General features: G+C 33.2%; 1 protein-coding gene across 1 annotated transcript in view; it reads left to right on the forward strand.

Annotated features, from left to right (window-relative positions):
- Positions 1-24,413, forward strand: part of DPP10 (dipeptidyl peptidase like 10) — a 715,542-nt gene that overhangs the window by 343,094 nt on the left and 348,035 nt on the right. Inside the window, exon 5 of the mRNA XM_054574986.1 lies at positions 19,248-19,322. Within this exon, the coding sequence (XP_054430961.1) occupies positions 19,248-19,322 (75 nt within the window). The remainder of the gene's footprint in view (positions 1-19,247; positions 19,323-24,413) is intronic.

The following is a 24,413-nucleotide window of genomic DNA, read 5'->3' on the forward strand; positions in this document are numbered from 1 at the left end:
TGTTTTTTGAGATAGGCATGTAATGCTATGAATTTTCCTTTTAGGATTGCTTTCCTAGCATCCTACATATTTTGGATTGTTGTGTCTTCATTTTAATTTGTTTCAAGATATCTTTTTCTTCCTTAATCTCATTACTGACCCATTCAATGTTTAATGACATGTTCTTTTAGTTTCCATGTCTTTGTGTATTTTTCCGTGTGCTCCTTATGATTTATTTTTATCCTCCTAGCATTGGGGCCAGAGAAGATATTTTATATGATAGCAGTCTTCTTAAATTTATTGAGACTTGTTTTGTGTCCTAAAATATGGTCTATCCTAGAAAATATCCTATGTGCCATTGAAAAGTATGTATACTCTGCTGCTTTGGGGTGAAATGCTCTGAAGATATCAACTAAATCCATTTGATCTAGTGTGTCATTTAAGGCCACTGCCTCCTTGTTGATTTTCTGCCTAGAAGATCTATCCACTGAAGTCATTAGTGTGTTAAAATCCCCAACCATGACTACATTCCTGTTGGTCTCTCTCTTTATGTCCATCAAGAATAGCTTTACATATTTAGGTGTTCCTATGTTGGGTACATGAGTGTTTACTAGGGTTATATCCTCTTGTTGGATTGTTCCCTTTAGCATTATGTAGTATCCTTCTTTGTCTCTTACTATATAGCCTTGGTTTTAAAGTTTATTTTGTCAGATGTAAGTACTCTTACCCCAGCTTTTTTTCCCTTTCTGTTTGCTTTTTCCATCCCTTTTCTTTTAGTTGGTGTATATCATTTGATCTGAGATGGGTCTCTTGGAAGCAGCATATATGTGGGTCTTGTTTTCTAATCCATTCAGCTACCCTATGTCTTTTGGTGGGAGCATTTTAGACATTTACATTTGAGGTGATTATTGATAGACACATACGTAGTGTCATTTTATTCTTAGACTGTTTCTTTCTCTTCTTTTTCTTCTTGTTTTTTTAAGCAAGCCCTTTAACATTGATACAATACTATTTAGGTGTTAACAAACTCCTTTAGCTTTTTCATGTTGGGGAGCTCCTTATTTCTCTATTGATTTTAAATTATAGCTTTGCTGGGTGAAGTATTTCAGTTGTAGGTCCTTACTTTTCATCACCTCAAATATTTCATACCACTTCCTTCTGGCCTGAAATGTTTCTGATGAGTAATCAGATGACAGCCTAATTGATGTTCCCTTGTAGGTAACTACCTGCTTTTCCTTTGCAGTTTTTAGAATTTTCTCCCTGTTTTTAAGTCTTGTCATTTTAATTATGATGTTTCTTGGAGTAGCCCTCTTTGGGTCCAACTTGTTTGGAACTCTGTGAGCTTCCTGGACTTGTGTGACTTTTTCCTTTACCAGATTAGGGAAATTTTTAGTCATTATTTCTTTAAATAAGTTCTTGATCCCTTGCTCATTCTCTTCTCCTTCTGGTATTCCCATGCTGTAGATGTTGTTACTCTTCATGTTGTCCAGAATGTTTCCTAAGCTCTCCTCATTTTTTAAAATCCTTTTTCCTTTTTGCTGCTTTGCCTAGGTGTTTTGTTTTTTTTTCCTACCTTGTCATCCAAATCACTGATGCAATCCTCTGCTTCATCTAACCTACTGTTTATTCCTGCCAGTGTATTATTTCTTTTAAATATTGCTTTCTCTATTTCTGATTGGTCCTTTATTATGGTTTCTATGTCTTTTTTTTTTTTTTTTTCATGCTGTTGAATATCCTTACAATCATTACTCTAACCTCTCCATCTGATAAATTGCCTGCCTCCATTTTATCTAGTTCTTCTTTGGAAGAATTAACTTGTTTTTTCATTTGGGATCTGTTTCTTGGTCTTCTCATCTTTGCTGCTTCTTTGTATTTTCTTTAACAGCTTAGCTGTTAAACTAATCAGTTGTTAAGCTAATTTGTTTTTAAACTGATTGGTTGTTGAGCTAATCAAGCTGTAATCAGCAGCCCGGCTTAAGCTCCACAGGGTAGTGCACAATAATTCCTGAATTTAGGATTATTACTTCCCCTCAGGCTGATGCCACTCAGAGGGGAGTGTTCTTTTGAGAAACATGGCTCCTGCAATATGGGGAATGATTCAGCACAGGGATCATGGCAGTCATTCCCTCCCCAGAGCTACCTACCCCAGACTCTCCTTAAATGTCTCTAGTCTACTCTGACCTCCCTCTGACGGACCCCAGGGTAAGTGGCTGCAAACAAAATTTTGTGCATTGACCCTGTAAGAGGCTCTATGCACCTCCCTCCATCCCTCCCTGGCAGGCAGAAATTCTGTGCTTTTCACAGCTAGATGTTATTTGGGTTCTTTCCTGCTCTGGTTCTGTAGTATGGAGAGCCCAGCTTGGGGTTCAGACCCCACACTTCTCAAGGGAACTCCCTGGCTGCTTAAATACCCCTTCAGAGCTTCAGAAGCTGCCCGTGGGAGTGCAGTCAGCCCTCTCCTGCCTCCTCCACACTCCCTACTTATCTGTGGTGAAGTGGTTTCTTCTGTCTGTTTGTGGTTATAAGGCCTCTCTCTAGCTAGTGTTGAGTTGGTTATTCAGGATGATTTATTTACAGTTTAGTTGTAGTTCCAGATTGGTCCTGGAAGGAGGTTAGTGTAGCTTCCACTTACTCCTCCACAATCTTGGATCTCCTAAGTGTTCTCCATGTATCCAAAATACAAGTTCCTTATTAGATTAATTTTGATGAAGTCAAATTTGTTTATTTTTTTACTTATGTACATTGTTGTTAATTTAAGAAAATATTATCTAAGCCAAGGTTATAAATATTTACTCATATATTTTAAGAGTATTGTGTGCTCTCACATTTAGTTATATGATTCATTTTGCATTAATTTTGTATATAATGTGAGGTAGGGGTTTCAGATTTATTCTTCTGCATCTGCGTATCTAATTGTCCATGCAACACTATTGGAAAAGATTATTATTTTTTCCCTGCTGAGTGGTTTTGGCACTCATCATGTATCAGTTGACCACAAATATATGGATTTATTCCTGGACTCTCTATTCTATCAATCTATATATCTATCCTTAAGTGTTCATTACTATAGCTCTGTAATAAAACTTCATCTCAAGATGTGAGTCCTTGTCTTGGTCCCTTGTATTTCCATATGAATTTTTAACTTAACTGATAAATCCTTCTCTCCCCCTCCCCCCAGTAAAAACAACCTGAGAGTTTGATAGGGATTCTGTTGATTCGTTAGTTCCATTTGGAAAACATGTCTACCTTAACAAAATTAAGTCTCTTGATCCATGGAATGAAATTTATTTCAATTTATATAGGTTTTTATTTCTTAAACCCATACTTTGTAATTTTTAGTGTACATATATTATACTTTTTGTTAAATTTTTCATGGGCATTTTGTTCTTTTGTGGCTATTCTAAATGGAAGGCTCTCTTCATTTCATCTTTGAGTTGTTTGCTGCTAGTACATATAAGTGCAACTGATTTTTGTACAATGATCTTTTATCCTGCCACATTACTGATCTTTTTTATTACTTCAGGAATTATAACTAGAAATTTTCTTCTAAGCCCTACTTTAGCTGTGTTCTGTAATAATTTGTGCTTTATTTTTTTCATTTTCATTTTCATTTTCATTTTCCTTGAAGTATTTTCTTATTTACCTTGTTATTTCTTTTTGGTACTTTGATTATTTGAGTTTCATTTAATATTTAAATATTTGTGAATTTCTCAAGTTTTTATGTTATGTTATGTTATGTTGTTATGTATATATATATATGATATATATCAGAGAATACGCTTTCTATTATTTCAATTATTTTACATTTATTGAAACTTATGTTATTGCATAATATATAGTGTATTGTAGAGAATGCTCCATATGTACCTCATAAAAATGTGTTTTCTGATTTTATTTTCTGTCTCTTACATATTCTTGCTTTATAATATTGCTGAAGTCTTATTTTGTTGTTGTTGTTGATCTCTGCCTAGTTGTTCTATTCATTATTAAACTTAAAATTATGAGGTTTCCAATTATTACTGTTTAATTGTCCACTTTCCATTCAATTCTGTCAATTTTAAATTCATATATTCTTTGGCTCTATTAAGTGCATATATGTTTATAATTGGTATATTTTTTCATGGAAATAGTATATAAAACTGTTCCAATGTAGCATATCCCCATTACTTCTCTCTTCTTTGCACTTTTATGGTCATACGGTGTAATTCTATCAACATAGTTTTAGAATTACTGCTTATGAGATGTCTTCTAGAAAGGATAGGACTCCCAAAGTATTCATTTTTATTTTGAAATCATTTTAGGTTTTTACATTATTTTTATTGCATTTTTCCATTACCATTTATCCCCTCAATGCCCTCTTCCATCTCCCCCCACAATCACACACAGTTTTCTCTGTCCATCAGTTCTTTCTTCTTTATTTCTTTTTCATTTGATCCCTCCAGCTTCCCAACCATTCCCCTCTCAGAACTATCAGCCCACCTTCCATCAGTGAGTTGTCACTATTTTACTTGTTAGTTCAGTTTGTTCATTAGATTCCATACATGGCTGAAATCATATGATATTTGTCTTTCTCTGATTGGCTTATTCCACTTAACATAATGTTCTTCAGGTCTATGTAGTTACCTTTACTAATCCATTTTATTTCTATAGTAGTTTCAGGTTACGGTCTAGTATTCTTTCTTTTTAGCCTGAAGGATTCCCTTTAGCGTTTCTTTTTGGACATGTCTGGTGGCAACAAATGCTCTCAGTTTTTATTTATGCAGAAATGGCTTAATTTATTCTTGATTTTTAAAGGAAAGTTTAGCTCAATTTAGAGTTGTTTTTGGGCCCTGGCTGGGGTGGCTCAGTGGACTAAGTGCCAACCTGTGAACCAGAGGGTCTTTTGTTTGATTTCCAGTCAGGGCACATGCCTGGGTTGCAGGCTAGGTCCCCACTAAGTGGCCCTCAAGAAATATCAACCACACATTGATATTTCTCTCCCTCTCTTTCTCCCTCCCTTCCACGCTCTCTAAAAATAAATAAATAAATAAATAAATAAATAAATAAATAAACTGTAAAAAAGCTTTAAATGTTTGTTGGTAGTCTTTTCTTTCAGCATGTTGAATATGTCATTCTAACAATCTCTGGCATCTGTCTTCTTAAGAAAAGTTAGCTGTTTATCTCACTGAGGATCTTTTGTGTGATGTTATTTTTCTCTTGCAGTTTTCAAGGTTTTTTTTTTCCTTTTTTTTGTTGTTGTCACTGACTATGATGAGTTCAGGGGGGGATCTTTTTAAATGTATTCTTCTGGAATTTGTTGAGCTTCTTGAATATATACATTAACATTTTTCAACAAATTTAAAAGATTGGTGTTATTATTTTTAAAAATATTTCTTTCTCTTTTATCTGTCTTTATATGTTTACATGCATTTTGTATGCTACATTCAATTTTACTAAAACTTGAAGGAGTAGAAGGGATTTCCCAGTATAACATATTTTGTAATATATTTTGAATAATATATATTATTCTTATGCTCTGTGCTAAGTATAATATTTTATTCTCACCTTAATTGAATACCTTTTTCTTTTCTTTTCATTTCTTTTCTTTTCAGGTAATAGATTCCTGTTTCAACTAAATAATTGCATCCCCATAACCACTAGTGCAGATAATCAGTTGTTAAGGTAATTATAAGAAGTAGGAGAAACTGTAATAAAAACCCTAACTTCTATCATCTATAGTATCTGACATTATGAACCTTTTCATACTACTTCAGTTGACTGGGCTATCCTTAAATAGGATCTGTTTTATTTATTTCACTTTTTAAAATGTCCAGAATACAGATATTCTGAACCCATTTTTATTAGGGTATTTATGATAATCATGAATGAACTACTTAAACTACATTAAAAAAATACCTAGGAGAAGTATGCCTATTGTATATAATATTAGATTTAACAGAGCATTAAGAAAGAAAAATACCTAAGATAATGAATAACTACATCATAATTTTAGAAAATATATTATGATAAAATATGTGTTTCTACCTAAAAAAGAGGTAGAATTATATTTGATGCCAAGTGAGAAGAATTATGCAAATCATTATATCCAGGCAGTACCATTACAATATTTATGGTAGAGGACAAATACTTAGAGTCAAATTATATTCTTTATAAATAAAATATTAAGCAGAGATTTAATTCATACAAATATACAAAATAATCTTACATCTTTATATATACCCTTAGTAACTGTTTCCAAAAAAGAACAAAGCAAACACATTTACATTGTAATTATTCTTTCTTAGGAAAAAACATTTATTTTAATAAGAAATAAATCAGAGCTTCCTTATTAAATACTATTTATACACTTCTATGGTTTTCTTCTTTTTCATTTTTGATTATGTTTGATTCGACACAAGATTTATATCTGTTAAAATATTAACATTTAATTGATATATTAATAAAATACAGTAAAATAAGAGTATGAATATTTTTCTTTGTCTTCCTCATTGCCATTATTAAGAATAAGATACTGAAAACATATGGTTAGATAATATAAGTATTATATTGAACTACCCAATATGAGTATCACAAGCCATAACTGGCTATTTAAATTTATTATTAAATTCATTAAACTAATGTAAAATTAGGAATTCCATCTTTTAGTCACACCAGCCACATTTCAAATGTTCAGCAGCTGAATGAAACCAGTGGCTACTACATTGGAAATGTACACACAAAGTATTTTCATTTTCACAAAAATTCTATTAGACAGGACTTGTACACATGCATCAACAATGAAAAAAAGTATCCCTCTATGCCCCTCAGTACTCCTTTTGATGAAAGTAGTCATGCGCATATTTGTACCATTAAAAATTCCCTCAAAATATGTCTGTATGTCTTGTTATATTTGTACCTACACAGTATATTTAACAATATATACACTTGAGTGTGTATTTAATTTCAACAGATAAAAAAGTGACAACACTTTTATCCACTTCTTGTTTCCCTATAATATCATTCAGTGGCTACACAGAATATCCTTGCACTACCATTTATTTATTTCCCATTATATTACTGCAAATACATGAGGCAACTATTTTTGAAATATATTGGTGGGCTAAATTCATAGCAGTAGTATTACTGAGTCAAAGGAAAGGTCAATTTGAAATTTAATAGTATCAAATTGCATTAATAAGGTCCACCAATAGTATTTGATATTGCCTGTTAGTCTACTCTTGCTGTCACTGAGTATTGTTAACATATTAATTATTATCAATTTAGCTGATGAAAAATGACACTTAATTGTTATAGTGATTTGCAATTATCTAATTTTGAGTGAAGTCAATCATCATCTTGTCATATGTGCATGGTTTAGTTATTTGGATGGGGTTTTGTTTATTTTTTTCTTTAGCTTATAAAATTGGGACTTAGCAATTGATGCCTATGTGCAGCAAAATTTTCCTTTATGTGTTTCTACTTAGCTTGAACCTTAACGGAATTTACCACCATTTGTTAAGTCCAATGAAATTATTATTATTATTATTTTTGTATTTCAAATCTCTTACTAGACCTGTATCTAGTATTAGCAGGTGGAATAAGGAATCAATGATGAGTGTTAGGGAAGGTGGAACAATGGGAGAAGTTGTGAATAACTGTGTATTATAAACTCATTTGGATATAAATACCTACTTAATTAAAGTTAGAGGAATCATTTGCTCCAAAAGGTGTTGGAATGTATGCCTTAAATTTCCCTCAGTATTTCAAGTGAAATATGAGTAAACTAATATAGGAAAAAAAGAAACATGCACATTAACATCTTCTTTATGCTTTAGGCTTAATGCAGTCTTCATCTGGACATTTATGTCCAGATGAAGACTGCATTAAGCCTAAACACCAAAACGCCAATACAAAAGAACCTATGCACCCCAATGTTCATAGCAGCACAATTTACAATAGCCAAGTGTTGGAAGCAACCTAAATGCCCATCAGTAGATGACTGGATCAAAAAATTATGGTACATATACACAATGGAATACTACGCAGCAGAAAGAAAAAAAGAAGTACTAAACTTTGCGACAGCAGGGATGGAACTGGAGAGCATCATGCTAAGCGAAATAAGCCAGGGGGCGAAAGACAAATACCATATGATCTCACCTATAAGCGGAACCTAACCAACAATGCAAAGAAGCAAGGCAAATATGACCAGCAACACTGAAAGGAAAAGAAATCAACAGAGACAAGAGGGAAGGGGGGCAGGGAAAGGGAAGGGAAGGGGAAAGTCAAGGAACATATAGCAAGGACTCATGGACAAAACCAAAGGGGAAGAGCTGAGGGAGGGAAGGTGGGAGGGGGCAAGGGAAAGAGGGGGGGGAAGGCAGAGACAAATGTATTTAAAAAGTAAATAAATTAATTAAAAAAAATATGCAGAAAATAGATTAATCTTAGCATTTTAAAAAATACTGAAACTCTTCACACAAACATTTCATAGAAAAGGAACAATACAATAAATGACTTTGGGCTTTGGGCCATTAAAATGCAGGATTAGTAAATAACTCAACCCAAACGAATTCACTCTAGAAATTACTTTTATTGTCATGCCATTGGATTTGACTTGATTTTATAGGCCTGCTTTCTTTCTCCAACTAGACAGAAAGTGCTGTGCCACCTGGGAGTAAATGGGAAGTTAATTTTTTTCTTTATTATTGTTCTTTACCTTGGTAGAGAAGGAACATTTATGATATTTGATTATCAAATCATATGGATACTGACAGATGAGTAAGAAATAGAGCATTTTTTTTATTATGCATCTTCAGCATAGGTATAAAAATCTACCTGTTAATGTACTAAAAAAAGTGTTGAGTTCAAAGATTAAAACCTGAGCACTGTTATTCCCTAGTTTTTCAAATGAATTATATATTCAGAATCTCCTTAGTGTTTATATAGTGTTTGCATCCTGTATTTAGTATAATCACATTAAAATTAGAGTGTGCAGACTAAAGAATGCCAAGTAGTAAATGATAAATATATGGTGAAAAGCATAATTAACTGAAAAAGATTAATGTAGTGAATGTAAGAAAAAAATCATTCAATTCCATTGAAAAATGAGCAAGAATGTAAATAGACTTCACAAAAGGCCACATATTATTGGTAAATTAATAAGTAGATGCTTAACATAATTTATAAATAGAAAAATGATGATGAAAAAAGGGATAATATTTTGCACCTATCCCAGTGGCCTAAGTTAACTCTGATATTACCAAGTATAGGAAAAATTGCTACCTGGAGTATAATTTGTGTTTTTACTTTTGGTAAGAGTTTGTCATTGTGTGAAGTGGTACATTAACATGTCCTACTACCCACATATTCTTCCTTCAATGTATACCATAAGAAAATGGTTGCACATACACATACAAACACATCAGAAAACTATATACACATACATATACATATATACTCTTTTATACATATATATCATACTGAGTTTTATATATATTTATATATAAATTTATACGTTTGTATAAAGGGGGTCCAAAAGAACAGAATTTATTTATAAAAAATGGTGTATTTATTCTTACAAGTTTAAACTTCAGTCACCTTCAAAATACTCTCCTTTTGATGCAATACACCTATAGCGATGTTTTTCTACTGCTCAAAACAGTTTTTGAACTCATTGATTTTGATGCCTTTTAGTGCTTCCGCCGTTTTTTTTGTTTCACTTCTTCCACATTGGCAAAATGTTTCCGTTTTAGGACTTATTTTCATCTGGGGAAACAAACAATAAAAGTGGCTCAGGGAGAGATCTTCAAGTGGATAGAGAGTATGAGGTGCCGTGTTTGGTCAGAAACTGCTGAACACTCAGCGTGGCTTGGGAAGGAGCACTTGTAAATCACCAATCATGAAATGGGCAAATGCATTGAAAGAGTTTTAAAAAAAAAATCACTGAGACCAAACACAGCCTCTCACAACACCACTGGCTAGTACACTGATACAGATGGGTTGCTAGAACACTTGCCTAATGGGGGAAGCCTACACTGCAGGAGGCCCATCCTCCTAAAGATAATTCCATTTTGGAGGCTGCCCCCTCATGTTTTATCTTTATGGGCCATGAACTTGTAATAGAAGCATTAGGCCGTTTGTGATCTTTTTTCTTTTGTCATGCAGTATTCTGTTACCAATTTATGCATATTTGATTTTAGCTGTAGTTCACTTATGTTCATGACTATTATAGGATATTACATTTTTCTCATGTTATTTTCAAGTTAATTATTACTTTCATTAATGATAACATGTTTGTTATTTATCTGTTATTAAAATTTTACTAACCCTTCAGTGTTTTATTTGCTAAATTTAGCATGAATGTCTCAATGTCAAAAGACAAAAGTAATAATCAATCTAGTTCTATGCACTAAGGTCCATTAAGGTAAAAGAAAATACACAATAATTATTATACTATCTATATATAATAATTTCATCAAAGATAGAAAAATAGAGAAGAACATATAAATAGCAAACATGGTATTAGTGCAGAATATATCAGAATATATCACATTTATAAAAATAAGAAACCTTTTAGTTACTGTCTTCTTTTTTTCCTTATTTTGAGGGAATTATTGGTAATGCTAAACTAATGATGTCATATCAACTTTAAATGGGCCTTTGACTCAAAAGAAAACAAATTGATTTTCTTTTCATAAACTAATGTTGGTCATTTTTTTCCTTTTTTTCCCCAAAAATAGAAGAATTGCAAGGTGCTCAGTAGCCATTTTCTTGCCTAAGCTAAAATAAAATCATATTACTGACATCAATGCTTACACTGTATATAACACATTTTAAAAACAGTAAGTCTACTATTTAAGTCTAAGAAATAATACTCTCAAATATTTACTTGATGGACTATCATAACAAAATTGAACTTAATGATTTGCTGCTGGAGAACTCTAGTCCATCCATCTTAACTTTTAAGCATTATAGCAAATGTATTGCATTAGGCCAAGATGAAAATCTCATTTGGAAATTTTAATGTGATGTTTTTAGGACTTTCATAATTTTTAAATTCTTTATATATGGTGTATTCTTTAATGAAGTTGTACATGAATGTAACAGCATCATTTAAGAGGAAAGTGTTTGAAATATGATAGGAAATCATTAAGACAATTTGAAGAATCAGTAGATTAACAAAAACTGAACTTCAATTATATGATTTGCATAAATATGCAACTTATAGCACCCCTTTCCTTCCATTTTCAGCCAAAATTTTCTAATTTATTGACTATTGTGGGGAAAGTTTATTGGTGTTCTTCTCAGTCACCTTGCCTGCCCCCCTTTTTAAAATTAATAGAATTCAGAGAATTAAATTTTACTTTCTGTTAAAAATAAAGGTTGTTTTTTAAATGTTTTACTGTATGGTATATGATCCAAATCAACTAACTTTTAATATGGCTGTTCACCTTTATTGAGTAATAAACATATACATGAGCCACTCTACATAGGTTAGTAGGTATGCATTCAGTAGTCTTAAACACGACTAACTTGTAGCCTTGCACTTTCTGCATTGAGTTGTTTTACAAAATATTCTAGTATCAGTAAGATGCCTGGTGCCAAAAAAAAATAAGTCAAGTACTATGTTTATACTATTTTAATGTTGTAGGTTTTACAAAGAAATATTATTCAAGCACTATTGTAAGTAACTAGGCTGCTAAGAAGAGAGAACATGGAAAGATAATAAAATATTTAACTTTAAAGTTTCTTGTATATAAACACAGTTATGGCTTTGTTTAAAGATACACAATAAAAACAGTTGATTTGCTTCTTCCTCTTTCCTTTTATTTGAAGCCAGGCAGAGAAAATGAGCTCCTCTGCATAAACCATGAACTACAATTTGGTTGCCTTCTTTTCTGTCTTCTCTTGATCCTCTTTTCCTCTCTATCCACTGCATAGTAACCATTTTCCCTTTCTCCATCCACTTAAGGTCAACTGGCTTTCTAGAACCCTTCCTCATGCTTATTTCATGATCATTTATAGACTTCACTGTAAAAGGAACATATTCATAGTATATCACTTGATATACTATGACATAAATGCTTGAACTGTATATAACACATTTGAAAAATTAATACTTACCTTTCTAGAATAAGAGATGCCTTTTCTAAACATTTTGTCAGGTGTTAATAAATTAACAATGAAATTGGGTAATGAGGTAAGTTATAGCTCAAATAAATTAAACATAAAGGGGAGTGTATGTTTGTGTAGGGAGTTTGGAAGGGTGGAAGTGGAGGCAACAGGAAGAAAAGACCATAGGGTCCGCTGAGACCTACCTTGTTTTCACCATTCTCTGTCGAAAATGTGTTCACTTACACTGTAAAGCTTACAGGATTGTCCAGCTCAATTTTCTGGGCTAGTATTTTTTGGAAGGGGTAAATAGATATGCTTATACCTTTTTTTCCTTTTTTTTACCACCAGCTTGTTACAGGATTTAGAACAATACTCATCTGAACTGCACAGTTCCTATGCTTCTGTCATTTCTCAGTCTTAAGGCACCCAAATCCTTCTTATCAAATTGTATTAGTTTTAGCTGCATCTCTTATTCTCCTTTACTCAAGTCCCTTCTCAGCTTTAAGTCATACAAATGAATATTTTACATTTTTTAGCACTTCTGACATTTAAGTTTATGTTTAATGATTTCTTGCTATGATTTTCAATGTCTGATATCTTGGACCACCATCATTATCTTATTTCTTTTCCTAATTATAATGTTACTGATGAGTGAATCATTACAATGGAGCCTCTTATTAGGGACATCACTGTGGCAATGAAAAATGTAAATTGCAGTTCCAAACAACATAGAAGAGGAATCATGAAACAGTGATCAATGATAACGTGAACTGTGCATATAATTTTATACAGATGAGGTCCCATGAATCACTTGAGCTGAAAGGGACAGGGGAAGGAGAATCACAGTGATATTTTAGAGAAATACAATTTGAATAAGGAACAGGGAGAGGTGAAAGTATTGCAACAGTTGAGCAGGTTGAACAAAAGTACATGAGAAATAAAACACTCATTTAAAGAATAAAAGTAATAGTTAACAATACTCATAATAACTACATTGTTACTGATCCATACCTAGTGTGTTGAGAGGTTTTGCCCCTCTTATCTGATGAGGATGGATTTGCATTGGACATAAACTTTCATCTAATACTCTACATGACTAATTAATGATGATGCTCCCATATATCTCCCTTAAACCACAGGTTTTTATACAAAAATTGTATGCATCCCTATTGGATGTCATTAAGGGACTATAACCATAATACATCTAAAATGTGCATGTTTAAAATTTTCCTTAGAATTTCTTTTTTCTTTTTCCCAGCTTAGCTTTTCTTAGCAACATCTGTCTAGTGATAAACATTTGAAAAACCCAGAAATGGTTTTGTACATATCTTTCTCAGTCTTCAAATCTAGTCATTAAGTCCCTTTGTCTCTTGCATGTATCCTCTGTGTCCTTGCTTCTTCCTCAATATCTTGACATTGGTTACCTGGATTGTCAGGAGAGCCTCTTACCATATCTCATGACCTCAAGGTGTCAACAGATTCAACTCATTTTCCACTTATCTACCAGTGTAATTGTTGTAAACTCAAATCTGATTTTGTTGTTCTCTTGGCATTAAATTTCATGAAAACAGTGGTCAGCTCTGCTATATTCATGAAGGTAATAATGCATGTAATCCCTGGGCCTGTACCCCACCTCTCCAGGAATCTTTTAAAGCTGTTTATACATTTTGTGAAATTTATTCTCTTAATGTTGTCTATAATTTTATTTAACTGCAAAACACTGGGTCATGAAGTTTTCATATACATTGCCACCAAATATATGAATAATATAGCATTTCATTCTTTAAATCCAGTATCATCTTCTTTCCCCTCCATTGTTTATGATAGTTATTACTTTACCAGAAATTAGCAACTGGTAGCCTCTAGGCAGAATCTAGCCGCCATATATAAATTTAAAAGTATTGGGCTATAATTTACAAATCATGAGATTCTAAATTAAAATGTTGTCTAGGTTATCTTGAAAAACTTGGAAAATAAAAATTCGACATGTACTTTTCCTGTAAAACAGTGACTACTAGGAGCTGAGGGATCCCTGCATCTTTTAGGCAGCCTTACTACTTTGTTTGTCCTCAGTTAACCTGGACAACTTAATTATTCCAGTACATACCCAGTCCACTGAGGCATTTGGGTTTTGGGCCCCTGCTCTACTGTGAACTATCTGGAAATATAGTAGTTGCCTTATCTTGCCCAATATGGGATAAAGAAGATTCTAGTGGATGTTGTTTCTTAACTTTGTAGCACTATCCGTATCTACAATGGTGCTTGTCATATTGTGAATGTTCAATAAATGAGCTTTAGCCAAACAGAATGATGTACACAGAAGAGGTACTACAAAATCTTCCTAAGCTTATTGAAAGCATACATTAGTTTCTCACCTTGATCGAATGCCTGTCTTCCTTGTTTAATTGGTTTAGTTAACCACTTGCGTATTTATTTTTCTCTGTTTATCCTTACCTTATTTGGCTTTAATTAAAATCCCTAGATGGCACAGTCCATGCATTCTAATGTGCTTTGTACCATGTTCAGTGTCAAAAATACACTGGTAGGCACCATTACTAAATAACACCAATAAACACACATAAAAAATATTTCTACATTCATTTATTTCAATAATAATGAAGTGATTAAATATGTAGGTAACTTAATAGCATTATTGGCTACAATGAAGTTTGCAAAACCCTAATTTGAAACCATATAAAATTGAAACTGAACCAAACCATATTTATGTCTGTAATTAGGGTCAGTGTAGACCCAGGGGTTTCCTGTGGCTGTTAAGAGGAATTAATTTCCAGATGAAGCAGATGATAACATTAATGGCTTACACTAGGAGGGATTTGCCTGAGACTTCCAATGTTCCTTGACTAAGCTGCAAGAATGTATTCTTATACATGTTATCATCAGCATGTCTCTTTGTAGCACCAGTGACTTGCATAAAACTCTCTAAATTCAGAGACAGTTCAGCAGCTTGGCCCCTAGAAAGGCATTTGGAAAGTTTCCCAGTATGTGAGCCCTGCATAAGCTAGAAGCAGTATAGTGATAATTAATAAAGTGCCAGACGGGATAATTGTAGGAACTGTAAAAGATACTAAAACACTGTTACTGGAGGCACAGATGCACCTGTGAACGCGTGAAGTTAATTTGTGTGAAGAACATCACATGAGAGTGGAGGGAGACTAGGGAGGTGAGGTTTTCTTTAAATAATTCAGACTTCAGACCGGGAAGTTCTTGCGGGGTGGGGGCAGAGGTTAGAGAAAAAGAAACTCCTGCTGGTGAGATAATGCAGGATTTATGAAAGGAATTACTCTTGTATTCTTTTGTCCTGTGTGTTGTTCTGTGATCTTCAGAAAAGTTTAAGAACTGTGGCATTAGGGTTTTCTAAACCCCATGGAACAGAATGATGGCATTGTCCTCTTAGCTGATTTAAAATAACAATGATCCTCCCCTTACTACTACGGTAATGCTGAAGAGGGCCTTGAGTCCTCAGTGTTAGCCTAAATTCCCCGCAGGCTAATGTCTATCAAGTTTCAATATATCATAAATTAATGAGAAAAATGAAGATACCTACCTCGCAGTGTTGCCATGAGGATTGAGGATAATTAAGAACTACAAAAATCTAAGCAATTTATAGAGCTCATGATAGATGATAGATCAATGGTAGTTCCATTTTTGTTTTTGCCATTTTTATTGTCATTGAAATTGATTTTTGAAAAAATTAAAAATATATATGATTATTCCGACCTTCTTCTAAAAAGTATCTTGCACAAATACTTTCCTATTTTATTACTTGTCCTTTGTCTTTTTTTATATGTATATTACTGTACAGTCTTAAATGTTTAATATAGTCAGATTGTCAGTATTTTACTTTATAGCTTCAGGGTTTGAATATTTTTACTTCAGGGTAAGAAAAATAATAATATTTTCTCCTAAAACTCCTTAGATTCTACATATTGATTTTAAACTCACCTGAATATTTCCTGTATAATGTGTGAAATAGGGCTCTATATTTGTTTTATTTCAAGTAATAGTGGTCCATGCACCTTATTTGTTGAATAAGCCTTATTTTACCCATTGATCTGAAATATCGACTTAATCCTATATTACATTGTTAGACAGATATATACATTTGTCTCTAGAATGCTCATTATATTTCATCGATCTCCTTGATTATTTCTGTGATGGTGTCATGTTGGTTTAATTGCTGAGACTTTATAATGGTTTTAAATTTTTAAATATTTTATAATTAATTTTGACATTTAAAAAATAAATAAAATCAATCTGCATAAAAGGAAATAGAGAAAGAAAAGGAAGGAAGGAAGGAGGGAAGGAAGGAAGGAAAGAAAAGAAAGAAAGAAAGAAAGAAAGAAAGAAAGAAAGAAAGAAAGAAAGAAAGAAAGAAAGAAAGAAACTTCTACCTTTTACAACAATATGGATGGAACTGGAGAATATTAAGCTAGGTGAAATAAGCCAGTCGGTGAAAGACAAATACCATATGATCTCACCTATAAGTGGACTCTATTAAAAAATAAATAAACTAACGAACAAAATAAAACACAGGCATGGAAACATGGAGCAGACTGAAAGTAACCAGAAGGGATGGGGAAGGAGGACAATGATGGAAAGAAGGGGAAGGGACTAGACAGAGAACATGTATGAATGACCCATGGACATGGACAACAGTGTGGGAATTGACTGTGGGAGCGGGGCTGGGGTGGGATGGGTGAAGGGGGGTCAAGGGGGAAAAACTGAAACAACTGTAATAGAATAAACATGACTTAAAAATTAAAAAAATAATTTTTAAAAAAGAAAGGAAAAAAGGTATCTTGCATATGGCCTGTACAAGTTGGATGTACAGGGTGGGGCAAAAGTAGGCTTAGAGTTATTCATATGGAAAATAATACAATAAAGAATAAATAATATGAGAATAAGCTGTGTTTTGTGTACTCACAACTATAAACCTACTTTTGTCCCAGTCTGTATATAGGCAAAATGTCTAAATTTTAGCAATGCCATATAATAGTATTTTCTCCCAGGCCACTCTACTCTCTTGAAAATCTGTCTCATAGATTAAACTATGTTATTATAACCACAATTCTCTGACCCCTATCTGGTAGACCTTCAACTCAATTCAGTTCAATTCAGTACCCAGACTTAGTACAGACCACGCAGATTAAGGATGCAATTATTGTCCCCACTTCAGGTATCATCTTCAAGTCTCTAGTTCTTAGTCGACCTGCATTTCTTCAGAACATGGCTACAAATTTGACAGTTCCCATGATCCTCTTTCAAGTTTAATTATTCACCAGAATAACTCACAGAAAGAGCTATATAGTTGATCCCTGAAAAACATGGTGAGTTACAGGTGCCAACCCCTACACAGTGGGAAATTCTTGTATAACTTCTGGCCCTACAGTAAGTCCTTCACATTAGTGGACTCAACCATCTTGGGGATCAAAAACAAAATTTTGATCCCTAGCTGGGAATCTGCAGGTCAGAAACTGCAGTTGTGATAGCAAAAATACTTTTTTCCATCCTGAGTGGTTAAATCTGCAGATGTTTGACCCATGGATGTAAAGGGTAGACTGTATTTACTTAAAAAAATCCACATATAAGTGGACTGACACAGTTTGAACAGTGTTGTTCAAGGGTCAGTTGTATCTATGATTATTGGTTTAAAAAAGATACAAATGAAGAGCCAGATGAAGAGGTAAATAGAGTGAATTCAGAAGGGACCCCAGTCTCTGCCTCTGTGGAGTTAGGGTGTACCATCCTCCTCCTACGTTGATATGCTTAGTAACAAGGCATTCTTCAAATCTTATCATACAGAGTTTTTTTAATCCAGTTTCATTATCCAGGCATGATTGGTTAAATATTTGGCCAAGTGAACTTCATCTCCAGACCTTCCACCCTGACCTCCAGATAGGGTTGAAAGTTTTAATTCTTTAATCAGGAACTTGGAGTCTCTGGTGGCCAGCCCCCATCCAGAAGCTATCTAGCCCTCTCCCCACACCCTGTACCTAAAGTCATTCATTAGCATAAACCTAGAATGTTCAAAGGGGATTAGTTATTAGTAACAAAAGGCACTTCTATTGTTCAGGAGATTCCAAAGGTTTTGGGGGCTCTTTGCCCAGAACCTGGGGTGGGGTGGAGAGGCCTAATATATTTTCCATTATTCCACACAAACTTTGCCAAATATATATTAGTCAGAATTTCTTACCTTCTCCATTGTGTTTTGGGGATTTCTAAGTAAGGAGACCTTGACTTCACCTATTTCTATTTTTCAAGGAGAATAATATTGTGAAAACTAACTTGATGTAAGGTATATAAAATTATTATAGATGGATATCACTGTAAAAATATATGAAGAAGATTGCCCAAAATTCATATATACTTTATTATCTTTGTATTTTGTGGGCTTTTGATGAATCAACTCAATTTGATTGCCTTCTATTTAGATAGGAAGTTAAATATAATCTTTATTGCAAATAAAATTATTTTTCCACTTTCAACATATTTCTCCATTTTATTTTGAGTTATTTTTCCAATATCAGGTCTATTCAATGGTAAAATTACAGGGTCAAAATTCATCAGGTACTGTGTTGTTTTACATATATATAGTTTTATGTATATAACAATTATTTGTGCTTTAGCTATTTCACTCTCAGAGTTTACTTTAAAGAGATCCTGTCTTTAATATAGGTGTCTTCTCCAAATACAAATAGACAACCTGTAAAATTACAGCCATAAAATCATGACACCACAGAATGTCTAATTCTTTTCATTTTGATAAACATGCAAATATAAAAACATTTTGGTTACTTAGGAAGTTCAATGAGTTTTTGCTTTTATTTCTTATAATGAAAATATTAACATAGTTTTAAGGTGATAACATGTAGAAAAGATAAGGTAGCAAATTTTTTTCTTAGGGAAATGCCTAATATAACCTAAGTTTTTATATCTGTCTCTATAATAACACATACATAGATGCATGTGCATATTTAATACAGGAATGAAAGTGCCTATGTAACAGTGTTATGAGAATTGAGATTTTATATATCTATCCATCTATATCTATATCATCTATATTTATGTATATCTATCTATATCTGTCTATCCAAATGCACATTACTCTCTCTGTTATCAGAATTTTAAAGATAATTGTTTTGTTTTGTTTTTAGGTAACCTTCAAAGCATCAAGACATTCAGTTTCACCAGATTTGAAATATGTTCTTCTGGCATATGATGTCAAACAGGTAAAGACGTTATCTTCTTTGTAAGCTTTTATTTGTGTTAAATTCATGTGACAGTTCATAGTTTTCCTTGGCTACCTACTCACCTAGAGAAAACTTGACATTATCTAATAGTTTCAGGGTTCACTGATGGCCAGTATTGCACAAGAGAGGTTTGTAGGCAATGCACTTTCTTCCATAACTGGCTAGCAAATACATGAAGCGATCTGCCAGGTGCTGGTGCTGGTCCAAGTCCATCTCTTTCAGAGGGGACTATTTCAGGTTAGCAATCTGACAAATGGGGGATTCTGACATTTTCAGGATAGCCTTATTCTATATGCGAATATAGATTTTCTTAATGGCTAAGCTCTGAATTGCAGTGTGGATAGTTGGAAGAGACATTTCTTTAGGTTATAGTGAATGGGTTCTTTGGTGGTATTTAAGCATAAGCCTCATGGTTATAGAAAATTCTGAAAGTGGGACAAGTCAAGAAATTAATTCTGAACAAATAAAACTTTCTTATTGTAATAGGATTTCATTATTCCATGTAGCTCTACAGCACAGTTAGAGCAGTATGTATAGTTGTTGAGTATTTAGTGCTTAGATATAACTCACACTGTTAAAAAGCAAAGTAAATGCAGAAAAGCCAAATCAGCAGATTAGTTTCTGTTGAAAATGATTGAAATCATTCAGGAAAGTTTTATGTGCTTAAGGATGGACAATAAAAATTTATAGACTTAAGGCAGAAAGCCTCATATAATGCATTGAAAGGTTTTGAACACATGAAATTTCACAGTTCGAAGGACCTTCTGTTTAATGGCTTTAGTCATTTGGAATACACATGTGCTATGTTTTTAGATGAGTTGTTTATGTTCTCTACTTAAAATAATTAATTTCACTGAAAAATGTCAGGGAGATTTCAATGAAAGACATCTTTTTTTTTTCTATAACATACCTTGGCCTTTTAGGTCAATTTTTGCTATGCTATCTCTAATGACATTTTAAAAACCACATGTAATAGTAAGTAAAATATTTGACTTTTGTAAACAAAAATGTTACAATATCCCTGAATTTTAAAAATAATATTATTTATCAAAACAATTTTAACTTAAAATGAGTGCTATATTAAACTGGTAATAAACCTTTAAAAATCAAGTCTTGGTGGCTGCAGCAATTAAGGCTAAGTTGAACTGACAGAGGGATAGACATATAAATCAATAGTACAGAATAATGAACCCAGAACTAGTCCCATGCAGATATGCCTAACTGACTTTTGACAAGTGCCAAAAGTGTTAATGAAGGGAAGATAGTCTTTTTCAATAAATGGTTCTGGGGCAAATTGGACTTCCAGGCAAAACAAAAATACATTGAACTAAGTCTTACAGTATAAAACAACTCAAAATGAATTATGGATTTAAATGTAGAAATGCAAATCTATATAATTTTTAGAAAACAAAGAAAAAATCTTTGGGATCTATGGCTATGAAAATAGTCCCTGCACTATATCAAATTTATAGTATATACAAGGAAAATGTATTATTCTGTGAAAGACCCTGTTATGAAAATTAAAATATAGAATGGGAGAGAATATTTGCAATTCAGGAATTCAACAAAAAACTAATATCTAGAATATATCAATACTCAAATTTAAGAGTTACAAAAAAACCCATAAAAATCAGAAAATGGGCAGACATAGGACATGTCACTGAAGAGGACATACAGATGGCAAATAAAAACACAAAAATATGGTTAACATCATTAGCCATTAAATAAATGAAATTTAAAACAAGGAATGTCACTGCATTTATATAAGAATGTCTAAGGTGGAAAAAAAATGATTACACCAAATGATGGCAAGGATACAGGAAAACTGGATCACTCATACATTGCTGTAAGGAATGTATAATGGAGGGCTACTCTGGAATATAACCTATAAAATTAGGTTAACTTTGCACATTTGAGCTAAATATGTCAAGATTATTTGAGAATATACTTAATACCAAAAATGTAAATTAGCACCATTAACATATTAAGAAAATTTTAATATTCTCTCTCTCTCATTCAACTTCAGGAAAAATAGTTTATGATACATTGGTCCTAGATTATTTTAATAAAAATGATCAAACTAAATATCACAATCTCATTTTACTTTATTTATTACTCATTTTATTTATTCATCATCTGCCAAGTATAATCTACTGGAATAGACATTATGCAAGTTTGTGTGTATGTCCATGGTGCGTGCTGACTAAATCATCTCCTAAGAAACATACAATTCAGTGGAAGTAATATTACCAAACGTATCATATACAATAAGATAATCATGTTGAAGAAGGAAGCATACACTGGACTTTGAAGATCCAATACATAAAGATGAATGAAAAACATTCCAGATGGGCAAAGAGCAGGGGATTTCATGAAAGCAGCATTCAGTCTTTCGAGGATAGCAGTCGATTCAAACTTGCCCACATGTTGACAATTAGAAGAGGAAAGAAACAAATACGTAGATCTTGTTAAGCCCAAATTATAGAAGACCTTGAATCTCTTTGTATTCTATATAGCTTATACTGAGAGAGCAATTTGAGATTATTGGTGATTTTAGAGTAACTACGTGTCATGCCTACTATGTGTGAGATGGTGTGGGTGTGTGTGTCTGCATGCACATGTGCATAATGTCCATTAACAAAGATGGAAAAAAATATTAAACAAAATCCAACCACCCAAACACATCCTCTAAAATTACCTTAGTTTGTTTTATTCCTTTTATCCTCCCTTATACAGAACAGAAAAGTAGGGAAAGAGGAGTTTTCATATATTAAACATTGTTTTAGGTAGATGCTATTATCCTGAATTCAGCAAGAAGAAAAGCCAGTCTCCTTGAAAAGCTGGAAAATGCAGGATCAGACAGATTTAGGTATTAGACAAAGGTCTTTCAAGGAGGAAAGAATAGCTACACCCTAGCAAATTGGCTGTGCACAATGATTTGTCTTTATCTTCATTATAAGGCAAATGAGCTGAACTAGAAAAACTCCAATAAAGGCTGGATTCCAATTTGCAGATGGTCTGCTGGTGTCCATAGTGCTTAAACCTGGCTGCCTCTCCTGAAGCGCCTTAGTGGTGGGAGGGAGTATCTCCAATAGTTCTCTTATGCCCAGGCTCCTTCTCACCTTTGAATTACTTGTTTGACCTTTGTAGGCATTTCATCTGGTGACTTCTTACACAAAAACAGACTCAAAAACAAAGCAGACAGAAACCTTGAGAAAGATGCCCATGAAATACTAGAGAAAGGAGTAAGAAATCAGATAATCTTTAACATTTCCCTCTTTCTCTAGATATTTAATTTTTATGCTTAAAGGTCAAATAAATATTTTGAAAAAATAAGTTCTACTTCATGTATCCATATTGTTGAGTTTATCCAACATTTTTTTTTAGGACATAACAAATATTTGAGAGGAATATTTTTTAAATTAACAGTATATTATCTGATCAAGGAGAGAGACCCACCGCTTTTCTCTCTGACTTGTGGCATTCGGTGTGAACACTGATTAATCTTCAATAACTCAGCGGGAGTTTTCCTGCCTAGATTCTCACATCTGCACTCTTGTCTAAAGGATGGAGGAAGGATGAATGAAGGGTCCCAGAGAGAAATACAAGTACTATATGATGTCACCTATATGTGTATTTTAAAAAGCCAATCTTGTAAAAACAGAGAATTAAATGGTGGTTACCAGGTTTTTGGCTGGTGGTGGGAAAGGACAGATGTTTTCTCAAAGTTCAAACCTATAACAAGTAGTAGATAAGCCCTAGAGATATGTATAATACAGTGAATTTAGATAACAACATTAAATTATACTTAGGAAACTTGCTAAGAGGCTAAAACTTAATTATTCCAGTTATTTAAAAGAAAGGATACTTATGTAACATGGTAGAGGTGTTAATTATTTTTACAATGGTAACCATATTACAATATATAAATGTATCACATTAACAAGTTGTGCACTTTAAGTTTACACAATGTTATATGTCAAGTATATTTCAATTATTTAAAAAACAGAATTCTGGGTATGGAGGGATAACATGCTTACATTATCTCTTGTTTGAGAGAATATAGTGGCTCACTTGCAGATTTTGCTTCAATCATTTTTATGCCTTTTAATCAGCTAAACTGAACTTTATTTTTAAAAAATTCTGATTGCCATTCTCTGTTTAAACATTCCCAGGGCTTTTTGAGATAAAAACCAAAGGTTGTAAGACAACCTATAAGGCCCTGCTTGTTCTTCCAGCCTCACCTCACAACTCCCCGGTTGCTTTCAGCCATTTTGGTATTTCCTACAGTTCCTTGAAACATGGTGTTTCCTCCCATCATGGGCCTTTCACTGCTCTGCCTGGAGCTCACTCTTGACCCATCTTTTTATCGTTCATATTGATAACTTGTTCTTATTCTTTACATGCCAAGTTAATCATACTTTTTCTCAAACGTCAGAGCTGTTCCAGACTCCTCTGACTGTCAAATCCCCTGTCCTAAGTCTCATGGTATTCCCCATCCCCTTTGTAAAACTTATCACATTATTATTATGTTGAACACAATGCCTGTCACAGTGTTGCTAAAAAAAACCCCCACCAAAATACCTTAATATTTGAATTAATAAACCAGAACCTCTAGAAACTTTTCTTAAGTGCCCAGTCAAATTAACTGGCCCTTCTCTGTGCTTCCTGGCATCTGGTTCATATTTACATCTTAATATTTCTGTCATTTTATTGCACATATACATTTATCAGTACATCCCCTTGATTAAACTGGTATAAGACCCTTAAATTTAAGAACTTTGCTTCATTCATATTAATTCATAGAATTTTCCATAGTAAGTGGGGCATAGTAAACAAATGCTTTGTAGAACTAAAGCATTGATTCTCAATCTTGGCTACACATGAGAATCAGCTGGAGAGCTTTGCCAGCAATTCCACTTCTGGGAATACAGCTAAAGAAACCTCAAAAACTAATGTAAAAAAAAATAAATACCCTATCCTCATTGCAGCATTACTTACAGTTGCCAAGATATGGAAGCAGCCCAAGTATCCATCAGTAGATGAATGGATGAAACCACTATGAAACAT

This window comes from Pteronotus mesoamericanus, unplaced genomic scaffold (genome assembly GCF_021234165.1).
Source record: "Pteronotus mesoamericanus isolate MK-2021 breed Mesoamerican mustached bat unplaced genomic scaffold, CSHL_Meso_final contig_27, whole genome shotgun sequence".
NCBI lineage: Eukaryota > Metazoa > Chordata > Mammalia > Chiroptera > Mormoopidae > Pteronotus > Pteronotus mesoamericanus.